The sequence below is a fragment of the Mobula birostris genome, chromosome 17 (assembly GCF_030028105.1).
Source record: "Mobula birostris isolate sMobBir1 chromosome 17, sMobBir1.hap1, whole genome shotgun sequence".
In the NCBI taxonomy this organism is placed as follows: Eukaryota; Metazoa; Chordata; class Chondrichthyes; order Myliobatiformes; family Myliobatidae; genus Mobula; species Mobula birostris.
The window spans coordinates 13,886,226-13,901,275 of NC_092386.1; the positions used below are offsets into that span (position 1 = coordinate 13,886,226).

Below are 15,050 nucleotides of genomic sequence, written 5' to 3' on the forward strand. Positions count from 1 at the left end.
GTCGTCCGAAAACTTCGAGCTCCGATCAGCCCTCCGACACCGAGTACCATCTCTGCCGAACGCTTCAGCCCCAGCCTCGGTCACCAGCAGCAGGTAAAGCCAGGGATTTTGGGGCCTTCCCTCCAGAGATTCTCGATCGCACAGTAGCAATGGCAGCGAACTGGGCATTTCAGAAATGGGAGGGAACTGGAGCACCTGGAGAAAATTTACTATTGATTTCTACTCCAGGGAGCGGGAAGCGCAGAATCAAATATCGCTGTGATGATTGTAGTATCAATTGTTTGGCGACAATAAAGTATAAAGTTTAATCTATGTGATCGTGGGGAGAAGATACAATCTTGCAGACAGTGGCGGAAACTGAACCCAGAGTAGTAATCACTGGTACTGTAAAGAGTTGCACTAATTGCTACACTACTGTCTCCTGTATCATTGTTTTTATGAATTCTAACAGGTATAATTTCTGAGTTTTATATTGCACTAGGCAACTGGGTGACCTGTTGGGGCACCCTTTCAGAGAAAGGTAGTGCAGTCTGGTGTGATATGCTTTGGAAATTAAAGAAGAAAAACTCAGTTTATTAAAGAAGAAAGACGCGTAGCAAGACAAATATAGCTCCTCCTCGTTTAACAAAGGACACTTTTGATGACAACATTTCTGGTTGATCTGCCACCCTTCAAGAATACTCTAACGTTTTAATTTCTTTTTCCTTGGCTTGCCACATACAGCTGACCATGCTGGAATACCGGTTTCTGCAAATAAACCAACACATTCTCCACGGTTTGGCCTTGCGCCTTGTGTATAGTCATAGCAAAGCATGAGTGTATCGGGAACTGGCTCCGCTGAAGAGGGACATCCTCCCCTTCTGATAAATTGAGAGTAGTTCTTGGGATCATGACAATGTCATTTTCGAACACACCAATGTTTATCTTTGCTACAATGAGATTGTCGTGCAGCTCTTCCACCATCACTCGCATTCCATTGCAAAGCCTTGGTGGATCCAAGTTCCTCATTGAAATAATGGGAGATCCCTTCTTCAATTCCAGTTTATGTGGTGGCAATCCAGAGAGTTTGACCGAAACAAGGAATTCTGTTGGAAAATGAGTGGTGTTAGCTCCTTCACTTATGGCATTGAAGGAACAGAATTCTTTTATGATACCAGGGAAGCGTCTAATGCATGTGAAGTTTATTTTTCGCATCATTTCATTGAGAGAAACCAAGATACAATTCCTCGAGAACAGTTCTGCAGGATTGTCGAATGTCGGATCAGTGAAATCAATGCATTCTTCCATAGTTTTTGCTGGCAGAATCATATCTTCAGGTAATTCGGTTTCATCATTTTCATTTTTCTCAATCTTGTCTTCTCCAACATCCAATAAGAACTCAGAATATCATCCTTCTCTCTCACTCAATCGCATGTTTCTCTTCAATTGAAACTTGATGAAGCTTCTCAATAAGTAGGTTTTTTATGCATGAATTCTCCACATCAGCGTCTTTTCTGCATTTCACAACTGCTAGAAGCTGATGGAAATCGCCACAGCAAATGGTTAAAATACCCCCGAAGGCCTCATTCTTGCCGCATACATCATGAGGAGTCCGGTCCACGGCTTTGAAGCTCTCCCTCCTAATCATGGGGCACTCATCCCAGACAATAAGCCTCACATTTTGGAGTAAATTTGCAGTATTGGTGTTTTTATCTATGTTACAAAGGGCATCTTCATTGACTTTGAGGGGTATTTTGAATCTCGAATGCACTGTCCTACCACCAGGCATCAATGTTGCTGCAATACCTGATGATGCTACGGCAATAGCAACACCTCCATGTCCCCTAACTTTAGCGAGGATCAAGTTGATGATAAATGTCTTGCCCGTTCCTCCTGGTGCATCAATGAAAATCATTGAAGAGAAGTTCCTTTCTAAGCAGTTGCACACATATTCGTATACTTCTCTTTGCTCATTATTCAAGAGGGTACTCTTTGCCGCATATTCTCGAGTTGATCTTTCTTTTCTCCTCTGTCTCTGCCTGTTTTTGTCATTCTGGAGACGTGCAGCCCTTTCATCCTTTGTCTCGTCATCTCTTCTACCATTTGTTCTTTCTCTTTGATCCTGGAGTCGTGTGGCCCTGGCCTGATCCGATTCTTGTTCTCTCTTCCTCCTGTGCCTATTGCTGTCACTTTGGAGACGTGCATGCCTCTCCTGCTCTGTCTCTTCTCTCAGCTTTTTTGTCCTGACTTTTTGATCCTGGAGTTGTGTGGCCCTGGCCTCATCCGACTGTTGTTCTCTCCCTCTCCTTGCCGCTTCCCGACGATGTTTGGCGTCATCTCTTGACCATGATGTCCCCCTTCTCTTTCCACGCGACATAATTAGGCTGTCCATTTTTTTTTTACCCTAATGCTTGATAGAAGATACGAAGCAGTAACATCAAAGCCTCCAGAATGCTGATTTTTCTTGATGATGTGTTTGGCGCTCTCCTAAATGGATATGATAGCCCTGCCCTTTTGCTGCGGTTGGTGTCGCTGCTGTGAGCATCGTCAGGCGCTGCTGAGGCTGGCCATGGGCATGCGTCATGGTGTCGCGTTGAGGTTTCCATGAAGGGTGGAATCAGGTCTGTGAGCATCGTGAGGTGCTGCTGAGGCTGACCGTGCGCATACATCGTGGTGTTGTGTCGCGGTTTCCATTAAAGCTGGAATCGGCTCGGGTTGTGGAAAGCGGGGCCTGTTGATTGACAAGTGAGCAATTTTATACGAATATATAACCCTGAACTTTGCATGCATTCTGTAAGTTAGTGCATTTTAAGTCGATTTAGTTGAAAAAAGTGCGGCTGTAATGCACCGTTTGGGCTGATTGGAGGTCACAAACAGACGAACAGAGTATGAGAGTTTTAGTAGTATATAGATAGATAGAAAAATGGAGTTTAAGATAACTCTCATTGGTCTGGTCAAAGAAGACAGAGTAATGCAGTTTGGTAATTTACCACAGACTTTTGTGAGAGAAAGTTTTTGAAAATTAGATGTATTTGGTTTCAACACCACTCCACAATGTGCAAATTATTACACCACCGAAATTCCTAGAATTTCCTTAGGTTGTTAAATTGTGAGCCTTGTTTGGAAAGATTACCTTTATAGAAAATGGAAGTGTTAATGGGGTGTAAAACATCTTTAATTGCTGGACACTTGTATAGATTATAAGCAGTGTCGTTTCTGGCATTAGAAATTCAGCATGGTGCACGTGAGCCCACTCTTCATACCTAGAGAAAAATCCACATTCTTCACTGAGACAAAAATCCATTTCCATGAGTTTCCATTTTAAGATGGTGCTGCTGAAGGCAAGCAACAACTTACTGGCAGTTAACAAAACAACTAATGGTGCAACTAAATACATTTTCTGTAAAAAAAAATGGAAATTGATCACTGCAAACGATGCAGAGGAGAGCGAAGGTGAAGCAGAGTTGAGGGTCGAAGGCATGCAGGTGCGAGGCGAAGTCAGTGCAAAGTCGAGGCAACAGGCCAAGGTCAAGGCATATTTGAGGAGAGGTTGAGGCATATTTGAGACAAAGTTGGGGTAAGCTGAGCAGAGCAAAGTTGGGGCAGAGGAGATGCAGATTGAGGCCCATTCACCTAAACCAAGAGCAAGGTTTGATTGATCTAAGATTTGGAAAGGTCGAGTACGGGCCAAAACATGGCAGCAGGGTCCAGGCCCAGAGTGTATCAACGCGATGAGGCCCTGGTCTGAGAGCGAGGAACACTCCGATGTTCGATGTTTAAGTGATTTAAATAACAGTCCAGATGGATTGAAAAGGCAGAATGTCGGGACCAGAGGCAAGGGTCAGGCCAGCTCTGCTCACTGCTGCACAATGTTTACTCTACTCTTCACTGCACTGAACAATCTCCACAGCCATCTGTGGCAATGAATTCCACAGATTCACTACTCCAGTTAAAGAAATTCCTCATCATCTCTGTCCTAAAGGGATGTCCTTCTATTCTGAAGATGTGCCCTCTGGTCCTAGACTTCCCCACTATAGGAAGCATCCCCTTCATGTCCACCTTATCTAGGTTTCAATGAGATTTGCCCTCATTCTTCTAAACTCCAGTGAGCACAGGTCCAGAGCCATCAAACATTCCTCATATGTTAACCCCTTCATTCCCAGGATCATTCTCATGACCCTCTGCAATGTCAGGAGATAAGGGGCCCAAAATTGCTCACAATACTCCAAATGCAGTCTGAGCAATTTCTTATAAAAAATTATACGAGCGAGTGCAAACATGTCCGTCAATACTCCAGCCCGTTTGTCTGCACAGATTTGGCCAAACGCCTTTCATGGATTCATCCTTTTGAAAGATGCCAGGATGTTGGCTGCAGAGACTAAAGTAACAGGGTTCAATTGGAGATGTGGGGCTTCCGTGTGAGTGTCATAGTTTTCCTCTCGAAGCAAGTATTGAGCTCATCCAGAAGTGACATTTCTTTGTCACTTATGCTACCTGATCATGCCTTGTGCAAACCCTTTCACAGTTGTTGAGCATCCTGCTCACCTATGCCCTGTGCATCCCTTCCCCTCTCTACCTTCAATCCTATCGCAATGGTTAGTTTTATTGCTAACCTTTGTTCTTAGAAGACAAAATGTAACTAATTGTACATAAATGGAGGAAAAAGTGAATGTAATTGTTTTAATATGCTTGTTAGTAGTCGGGTCATTGATTTGAAAGGATTATTGCAGGTGCCTTGGCTGTTCTGGACAAGGAAATAATTCCTGATGTTTCTGATCCACTGTTGGCTAGTGCTACATACAGAAAATCGCTGGCACAAGGGCTTTTCTATAAGGTCAGTTACTCGCATAGACACTCTACATTGCTCATCGAATTCAACATTGGCTTCTAAGTCAATGAGAGGAACTAATAAACTACTGTGTATCCTCTCACAATATACAAAAACTATAGCAAGCTGCCAGATCAGATGTAAAGATCATTGGTTGCAGTCTACCATCAATACAGGACTTGTATGTGTGCAGGACAAAGAAGTGAGCAGAAAAAAACTAGTCTTTCTGAAAACTGCCTTTTCAATAAGCTCCCTTCTGAAAAAATAATATATCTGTTTAAACAACAACTTCATGCCACCTTAAATGTTTCTTCCCCCATTCTAGTTAGCTCCCCACCGTTCTCTATTACCCTTCATTACTGCACTGCACTGTAAACACTTCAAACCACTTCTCTTAGAAGGCTGTTATACATTGTAAATAACGTCATATTTATTTATTCACGTTTTATTCTATATCCATATTTTAACCTCCAACTTTATTTTTATTTAATTCTTTATTCTTTAGAATTTTTGAATGTTTTTTCTTCCATGTCATGTCAACACACCACAACAAATTCCTAATACATAGCGAATAAAGTTGATCCTTGATTCTTATAAATGCGTCAAACAGAATAGCATTGAATGAAAACAAAATGTAAAAATTCAATGTCTGACTGGTGAATTAGTTTGTCATGAGCAAATTGGGAGCTGAGGCATCGCAGCGGACCTGAGGAGTAAAGTGCATTTCTGTGCTCAATATTTTTTGATAAAAACTCCTAAAGTGCCTGCTTAATTGAAGAAAATAACTTTTGAATCCAGTTGCAGAGTAGGGGGAATGGTGTTACAATGACATTAAATGTCCAACCATCACCTCACAGCTACATTTACCTCTGAGGTGAAAGAGCACTGTGATAAACCACTGTTCCACCCAGTTCCCGATGTGTTCCCATGTGTTCATTTCTAGATCAGGGGTTCCCAACCAATGTTCCCTCTGAGGTGTTTGTAGGCACACATCTTTTGCTACTAGTGTACAAAGGAATCTGGACTGTGCGCAAAGGGTTGTCACCCAGAACCTCATTGGCATGTTAAATATATTTCACAATCGTACAGAGTCACATTTCCTTTTCTGGTTTCTGATTCAGACGGTGTTTATGATGAATTGTCTGCAGATTTTAGAACTGGCTTATTTATACTGCTTTTACTGAAGAAATTATTGATTCACTATGTCATATTCCAAAGAAGCAAAGTACATGAAGTGCAAAAGAAGTGAAACAGTAGAAACTGCTGCACTGAAAGCTCATGAGATCAGGAATGTGCAGCTGATAGAAATATTTGTAAACTAGAATTGCTGGGGGTGGGAACTGACCTGAAGAGATGGAGGAAGGGGTGGTTGGCTCACAAATAGAGAAAGCTTGTAGGCAGTGTGAGAGGGAGGATTCCAGGTGATAGAGGAGGGATGTGCTCAGACTGATGGTTTGAGATGTGTCTATTTTAATGCAAGGAGTATCATGAAAAAAAGTGGATGAGCTTAGAGCATGGATCAGTACTTGGAGCTATGATGTTGTGGCCATTACTGAGACTTGGATGGCTCAGGAGCAGGAATGGCTACTTAGAGTGCCAGGCTTTAGATGTTTCAGAAAGGACAGGGAGGGAGGCAAAAGAGGTGGGGACGTGCCACTGCTGATCAGAGATAGTGTAACAGCTGCAGAAAAGGAGGAAGTCATGGAGGGATTGACTACTGAGTCTCTGTGGGTGGAAGTTAAAAACAGGAAGGGTTAATAACTCTACTGGGTGTTTTTTATAGTCCACCCAATAGTAACAGGGATATCAAGGGACAGATAGTGGGACAGATACTGGAACGGTGCAGTAATAACAGGGTAGTCGTGATGGGGGATTTTAATTTCCCCAATATTGATTGGCATCTCCCTAGAGCAAGGGGTTTAGATGGGGTGGAGTTTGTTAGGTGTGTTCAGGAAGGTTTCCCGACACATTATGTAGATAAGCGTAAAAGAGGAGAGGCTGTACTTGATTTGGTATTGGGAAATAAACTTGGTCAGGTGTTAGGTCTCTCAGTGGGCGAGCATTTTGGAGATAGTGATCACAATTCTATCTCCTATACAATAGCATTGGAGAGGGATAGGAACAGACAAGTTAGCAAAGCATTTAATTGGAGTAAGGGGATATATGAAGCTATCAGGCAGCAACTTCTAAGCATAAATTGGGAGCAGATGTTCTCAGGGAAATGTACGGCAGAAATGTGGTAAATGTTCAGGGGATATTTCTGTCGCATTCTGCATAGGTACATCCCAATGGGACAGGGGAAGGATGGTAGGGTACAGGAACCATGCTGTACAAAGGCAGTTGAAAATCTAGTCAAGAAGAAAAGAAAGGCTTACAAAAGGTTCAAAAAACTAGGTAATGATCGAGATCTAGAAAATTATAAGGCTAGCAGGAAGGAGCTTAAGAATGAAATTAGGAGAGCCAGAAGGGGCCATGAGAAGGCCTTGGCGAGCAGAATTAAGGAAAACCCCAAGGTATTCTACAAGTCTGTGAAGAGCAAGAGGATAAGACATGACAGAATAGGACCAATCAAGTGTGGCAGTGGAATAGTGTGTATGGAACTGGAGAAGGTAGCGGAGGTACTTAATGAATACTTTGCTTCAGTATTCACTACAGAAAACGACCTTGGCAAGTGTAAGGATGACTTACAGCAGGCTTGAGCATATAGACATTAAGAAAGAGGATGTGCTGGAGCTTTTGGAAAGCATCAAGTTGGATAAGTCACTGGGACTGGATCAGATATACCCCAGGCTACTGTGGGAAGTGAGGGGGGAGATTGCTGAGCCTCTGGCAATGATCTTTGCATCATCAGTGGGGTTGGGAGAGGTTCCAGAGGATTGGAGGGTTGCAGATGTTGATCCCTTATTCAAGAAAGGGAGTAAAGATAGCCCAGGAAACTATAGACCACTGAGTCTTACGTCAGTGGTTGGTAAGTTGATGGAAAAGATCCTGACAGGCAGGGTTTATGAACATTTGGAGAGGCATAATGCGATTAGGAATAGTCAGCATGGCTTTGTCAAAGGCAGGCCGTCCCTTACGAGCCTGATTGAATTTTTTGAGGATGTGACTAAACACATTGATGAAGGTAGAGTAGTAGATGTAATGTATATGGATTTCAGCAAGGCATTTGATAAGGTACCCCATGCAAGGCTTATTGAGAATGTAAGCAGGCATGGGATCCAAGGGGACCTTGTTTTGTGGTTCCAGAGTCGGCTTGTTCACAAATGCTGCGTTTATTATCACAATGCAAAAGTTGCTGGAGAATCTGCAAGTGGGAACAAGTGGAATGGAATTTGAAAACTTGGCTTTTTAAAGTGTCATTTAGCAAGCAAATCACATATGGATGGTTTGCAAAAGCTCCAGTGAGAAAATCCTTCATTACCAACTACAGGCCTGCTACATATGTTTTGTGAGAGTGCAGATGAACAAGAACAGAAATGATCAAACCCAGAGGGAACCAAAGTTCTTATAGACAGTGTTTTGCTAGCTGTTACTCTCTCTATCTATCTATATACACACACACGCGTGCGTACACACACACACACACACACACACACACACACACACACACACATATATACAGTGTGCACATGTTGTTGTTGCTGGACAAAAAATTGCACAGAACAAGATTTTTATGCAGACTGGTTACTACAAATTGGAGGGAATGTTGTTCCCATTCTGGGATCCACAGACCCCTTGATTATTAGTAGAGGTCCATGGTATAATAAAAGGTTGGAAACCCTTGTTCTAGATTGCCAATGTAGGTCTTTGGAAGACCAGATATAAACTTTATGCTTTGAAACAGTTATTCTCTGATTGTGTACTTTATTTGATCAATGAACTTGCTGTGAACTTTATTTGAACAGTTTTACTTGTCTCTCTTGAGTGACGATATCATCTCACCACGTAACCGGAGTGCACAGTATTCTTTGGAACGCCCTGTTTCCACAGGAAAACAAACTTTCAGCAGCAAACCACAGGAATATCCTTTGACACAGCCCATGCCAAAATTAAGTTCTCATCTGCAGGTAGGATCTTGATATGTCTTGTGCCTGATATCACTCACTACAAATTCACACGTTTTCTACTTTTCCCCAATCTATGAACTCATTTTCATGGGCTCTACAACTCATGTTCTCCACTATTATTTATTTACTTTTGTGCATAGTTTGTCTTCTTTGCACATTGGTTATTTGTCAGTCTTTATTTATGTGTATATTTTCATTATCTGTATTTACCGAGAATGCCAAAAACAAAATGAATCTCAAGGTGGTATATGGTGACATATATGTACTTTGATAATAAACTTACTTTGAACTTTGATGCCAGAATAAGAAGGCGGAGGGAGGGAAAGGAGTACGAGCTAGGAGGTGACACGTGAAGCCAGGTGGGTGATGGGGTTGGGGTTGGGGATTGAAGTAAGAAGATGGGAGATGATAGGTGATAAAGGTAAAGGGCTGGAGAAGGAATCTGATAGGAAAGGAGAAAGGACTATGGGAGAAAAGTCAAAAATTTAACTTGTCTCTCCTGTTTATCGCCTCTCCCTGATTCCCCCCGCCCACCTTCCCTTTTTTCAATGGTCTACTCTCCTCTCCTATCAGATTCCTTCTTATAGTGATCTTAGAGATGATTAAAATGCTGACACAACCTGGGCTGAAGGGCCTGTCTGTGCTGTCATGTCCTATGTTCTGAAACAGAAAATTTCATGGCATACAAGTCAATGATAATAAACCTGAACCTGATTCTGATTTTTTATCTTTCCATTTTTATTACATTAGCAAAATCAGATGCTTGGGATCTCAGACCAGAAATTGTATACAGGCTTATCAGGAGACAAATAACACATGAATATACAGTAAAATACCAACATTGGCCAGCTAACTGAATATAGAGTCTATCACTAATTTCTTTGTTAAACATTTGATAGCAGTCTATGGGACTTGAGGCTTTTTGCCGATTTCAGTAATTTGAGGAGTGAGTAGTGATGTCTTGGTCAGCCCCTCATAGGTAAGCTATTGGGAATAGTTGCTGCCTTAAATCAGGCTGAGCTCCTTGCTGCTTCAGTGGGAGGTTAACAGATTTCACTTTGCCTTGCCTTTAGCAGGATGGCTGACTCCAGGTACCTCAAGAATTTCATATAATTGGGCAAAACTATTTTCTGAACAAGGTGAAAATTCAGAAATCAGAGGTGCAAAAGGGGCTTGGTAGGATTCCCTAAAAGTTAACACAGTTCGAGTTGGTGGTAAGGAAAGCAAATGCAATGTTCGCATTCATTTCAAGAGGACTAGAATATAAAACAAGGATGTAATCATGAGACTATAAGGCACTGGTCAGACTGCAGTTGAAGTATTGGGAGCAGTTTTGGGCTCCTTATCTAAGAAAAGATGTGCTGGCATTAAAGATCCAGAAGAGATTCAGAAGAGTGATTGCAGGAATGAAAGAGTTAATGTATGAACACTGTTTGATGGTTCTGGGTCTGTACTCACTTGAGTTTAGAAGAAAAGGGGGTATCTCATTGAAACCTATCAAATATTGAAAGGCCTAGATAGAATGGATGTGGAGAGGCTGTTTCTTATAATAGAGGAGTCTAGGGCCAGAGGGTACAATCTAAGAATAGAGGGGCATCCATTTAGAACAGAGATGAAAAGGAATTTCTTTAACCACAGGGTGGTTTCCACAACTGTACTGTGGATGGCATTCTAAATGGTTGCATTACTGCCTGGTGTGGAGACCTGGAAAAAGCTGCAGAAAGTTGCAAACTCAGCTAGCTTCATCATGAGCACTAGTCTCCCCAGCATTGAGGACATCTTCAAAAGGCAATGCCTCAAAAAGGCAGCATCCATCATTAAGGCTGCCCATCATCCAGGACATGTCCTCTTCTTATTGCCATCATTTATTTCTAGATTTTTTTATTATTATGTAGCAATATACTACTGCCAGAAAGCAACTAATTTCATAGCATGTGCCTGAGATAGTAAACCTAATGCTGATTCTGGTGGAATCTGTGGAATTCATTCCCTCTGATGGCTGTGAAGGCCGAGTTATTGGGTATATTTAAAGCGGATGTTGATGGGGTTCTTGGGCTTGAGAGGGATAATAAGTCTGCCATGATAGAATGGCAGAGCAGACTGGATGGACTGAATGACCTAATTCTTCCCCTGTGTCTTATGGTATTAAAACATTGGATTAGTGCTCAGAATTGTAGACAAGCTCTAGTTTTAATACTTCCTTTGTCTTTCAGACATCAGGTGAAGCTCAGTTCATCAATGACTTACCGCCTGTACCTAACGAGCTGTTTGCTGCATTTGTGCTAAGCACAGAGGGCAATGCAACCCTCAGCAACATTGATGGTGTAGCAGCTATGACTGTGCCTGGTGCTGTTGCAGTGAGTATATGAAGTGCATTGTTAGTTTCCCTAAGTCTTAAATAAACAATGTCTTGTTTTAAAGAAAAGAAATTTCAATGTTTTAAAGTTGAGATTGATCAAGAAATGCTGTTATGAATCTTTAGGATGTGTCCCTTATTTCAGAACTTGTGGACACTGTAAGAAGCATTACATGCAGGGTGGGTGGGCTCGCCACCCAGATGGCACAATACCGTAGCAGTTATCCCATTGTACTAAGCACCAGGTAATCACCAGTCAGGTTCAATTCCCGTTGCTGAAGTAAGGAGTTTGTATGATCTCCCTGTGATCGCATAGGTTTCCTCCAGGTGCTCAGGTTTCCTCCCACATTTCAAAGGTGTATGGAGTTAGGGTTAGTGAGTTGTGGACATGCTACATTGGCGTCAGAAGTGTGGCCATACTTGCAGGCTGCCTCAACCCAATCGTCGCTGATTTGATTTGATATAAATGGCACTTTTCACTGTATGTTTTGATGCAGTTGTGACAAATAAAGCTAATCTTTGCAAATTAAGACAGCTTTGCAAAGTATCTTGCCATCCTTCGACATATGAAGCATGCTATAGGCACAGTAGTGCAGGGGTTAGCATAACACTATTCCAGTACCAATGATTAATTCTGCCGCTCTCTGTGAGGAGCTGTACCTTTTACCTGTGATCATGTAGGTTTCCTCCGGGTGCTCTGGTTTCCTCCTACATCCTAAAGATGTGCGGGCAGGTAGGTTAATTCATGGGTGTAATTGGGCAGCACAGGCTTGTTTGGCCAGAAGAGCATGTTACCGTGCTGGGTCCCCAAATAAAATGTTCAAGTAATTTTTTTTAAATGTGCTTTTGCTGTAAAAGCAACTTTTAGTAAAGTTTAATGTTTTGTATGTTTAATAAAAGTAACCATGCAAAGTTATACATCTAATCAAGGAGTTTTAATATAAGAATTAACAATTTTAAATGTGGAATAATTCATTGTATTATACATTTTAAGCACCATGTTCCCATTTATCAATAAAAAATAATTGCAGGTGATAGTATGTGGTATTAAGTTAAACTAGATGCTAACAAGGCACAAGAATAGTTGTCTCTGTAATCTTGGCATTGTGTGGACATTGTTTTCCAGTTATTCAAAGTGAAGTCAGTCTTATTAACACATGATTTTGACATCAGTTGGAAGAAAAATGCATTTCCACTGGCATTAATTTCATGTGCAAAAAAAATTGTCCAAGGCAGTGACTACTATTTAATTAGTGCCATTGTTCGCATTTTAGGTGTTAAAAGCAGAGAATATCCCTGGAAGCAACACATTTATGCCGCCACCCTTTGCAGTTGAGGAGATTTTCAGTAGTGGGCCAATTCTTTATGCTGGACAGCCAATTGCACTGTGTATTGCAGGTAAAATGACAAATAATAGTTTGAGTATTGTAAATGAAATACATGTATGCCCCTTTAACTGGGGTCGAGAGGGTTGAGAGCTTCAAGTTGCTAGGAGTCAACATCAGCAATAACCTGTCATGGTCCAGCCACGTTAATGTCACAGCCAAGAAAGCTCACCAGCACCTCCACTTGCTCAGGAAACTAAAGAAATTTGGTATGTCCTTTTGACCCTCACTTATTTCTCTCAATGCCATAGAAAGCATCCTATCTGAATACATCATAGCTTGGTATGGCAACTGCTCTACCCGTGATTGCAAGAAACTACAGAGTTGTGAACACAGCTTAGCACAAACCAACCTAGGTAAATCCATGCTACTTTTGACTCTCACTAAAATCTTAAAGGCACAACCTTCCTCATCAAGGACCTCTTCAAAAAGTGCTTCCTCAAGAAGATGGCATCCATTATTAGGGGCCCTTGCCATCCAGGACCTGCCCTCTTCTCATTATCACGTTGGAATGGAGATACATGAGAATGAAGAGCCATGCTCAAGGATGCAAAAACAGTTCCTCCCCCTACCCTCCTGGAAGAACTCTGCATAACAGGCAGCATCTATGGAAAGAAATAGATAGTCAATGTTTTAGGTTGAGACCCTTCATCAGGTCTGTGGAATTCCTTGCCATAGGTGCTTACTGACCTGTTGAGTTCTCCCAGCATGTTGTGTTTGTTGCTCTGAATTTCCAGCATCTGCAGAATCTCTTGTGTTTATGTTTCTGATTCAATAATCTGCAAATTTGTAGATGGAGTTAAAGCAGCACAGTGGTAAATGTGTGGAGAGCAGAGTAGACTGTAAATGTACACTGTTAACAGGCAATTGTAATTGAAGGATATGTACCTTTCAACAATGAGAAAACTACTGTATAATTTACACTAATTGAACTAACTGCATAGAACAGCACACAAAAAGCTGGAGGAACTCAGCAGGTCAGGCAGCATCTGTGGAAATGAATGAGAATAAGAAGGTGGGGGGATGGGAAACATAGAAACATAGAAAATAGGTGCAGAGTAGCCCATTCGGCCCTTTGAGCCTGCACTGCCATTCAGTATGATCATGGCTGATCATCCAACTCAGAACCCTGCACCAGCCTTCCCTCCATACCCCCTGATCCCCTTAGCCACAAGGGCCATATCTAACTCCCTCTCAAGTATAGCCAATGAACTGACCTCAACTGTTTCCTGTGGCAGAGAATTCCACAGATTCACCACTCTCTGTGTGAAGAAGTTTTTCCTAATCTCGGTCCTAAAAGGCTTCCCCTCTATCCTCAAACTGTGACCCCTCGTTCTGGACTTCCCCAACATCGGGAACAATCTTCCTGCATCTAGCCTGTCCAATCCCTTTAGGATTTTATACGTTTCAATCAGATCCCCCCTCAATCTTCTAAATTCCAACGAGTATAAGCCTAGTTCATCCAGTCTTTCATCATAGGAAAGTCCTGCCATCCCAGGAATCAATCTGGTGAACCTTCTTTGTACTCCCTCTATGGCAAGGATGTCTTTCCTCAGATTAGGGGACCAAAACTGCACACAGTACTCCAGGTGTGGTCTCACCAAGGCCTTGTACAACTGCAGTAGTACCTCCCTGCTCCTGTACTCGAATCCTCTTGCTATAAATGCCAGCATACCATTCGCCTTTTTCACCGCCTACTGTACCTGCATGCCCACTTTCAATGACTGGTGTATAATGACACCCAGGTCTCGTTGCACCTCCCCTTTTCCTAATCGGCCACCATTCAGATAATAATCTGTTTTCCTGCTTTTGCCACCAAAGTGGATAACTTCACATTTATCCACATTAAATTGCATCTGCCATGAATTTGCCCACTCACCTAACCTATCCAAGTCACCCTGCATCCTCCTCACAGCTAACACTGCCGCCCAGCTTCGTGTCATCCACAAACTTGGAGATGCTGCATTTAATTCCCTCATCCAAGTCATTAATATATATTGTAAACAACTGGGGTCCTAGCACTGAGCCTTGCGGTACCCCACTAGTCACTGCCTGCCATTCTGAAAAGGTCTCGTTTATTCCTAACTCTTTGCTTCCTGTCTGCCAACCAATTCTCTACCCACATCAATACCTTACCCCCAATACCGTGTGCTTTAAGTTTGCATACTAATCTCCTGTGTGGGACCTTGTCAAAAGCCTTTTGAAAATCCAAATATACCATATCCACTGGTTCTCCCCTATCCACTCTCCTAGTTACATCCTCAAAAAATTCTGTGAGATTCGTCAGACATGATTTTCCTTTCACAAATCCATGCTGACTTTGTCCGATGATTTCACCGCTTTCCAAATGTGCTGTTATCACATCTTTGATAACTGACTCTAGCAGTTTCTCCACCACCGATGTTGGGCTAACCGGTCTATAATTCCCTGGTTTC

General features: G+C 42.1%; 1 protein-coding gene across 8 annotated transcripts in view; it reads left to right on the forward strand.

Annotated features, from left to right (window-relative positions):
* The window catches only part of LOC140211509 (xanthine dehydrogenase-like), a 134,422-nt gene that overhangs the window by 65,717 nt on the left and 53,655 nt on the right, over window positions 1–15,050 (forward strand). For all 8 annotated transcript variants that reach the window (XR_011889496.1, XR_011889493.1, XR_011889492.1 and 5 more), the window contains exons 12-15: window positions 4,710–4,813; window positions 8,713–8,874; window positions 11,088–11,231; window positions 12,505–12,628. Coding sequence is in view for 3 of the 8 variants with exons in the window: in XM_072281284.1 (XP_072137385.1) it covers window positions 4,710–4,813; window positions 8,713–8,874; window positions 11,088–11,231; window positions 12,505–12,628 (534 nt within the window). In the remaining 5 variants the exon portion in view is untranslated. The remainder of the gene's footprint in view (window positions 1–4,709; window positions 4,814–8,712; window positions 8,875–11,087; window positions 11,232–12,504; window positions 12,629–15,050) is intronic.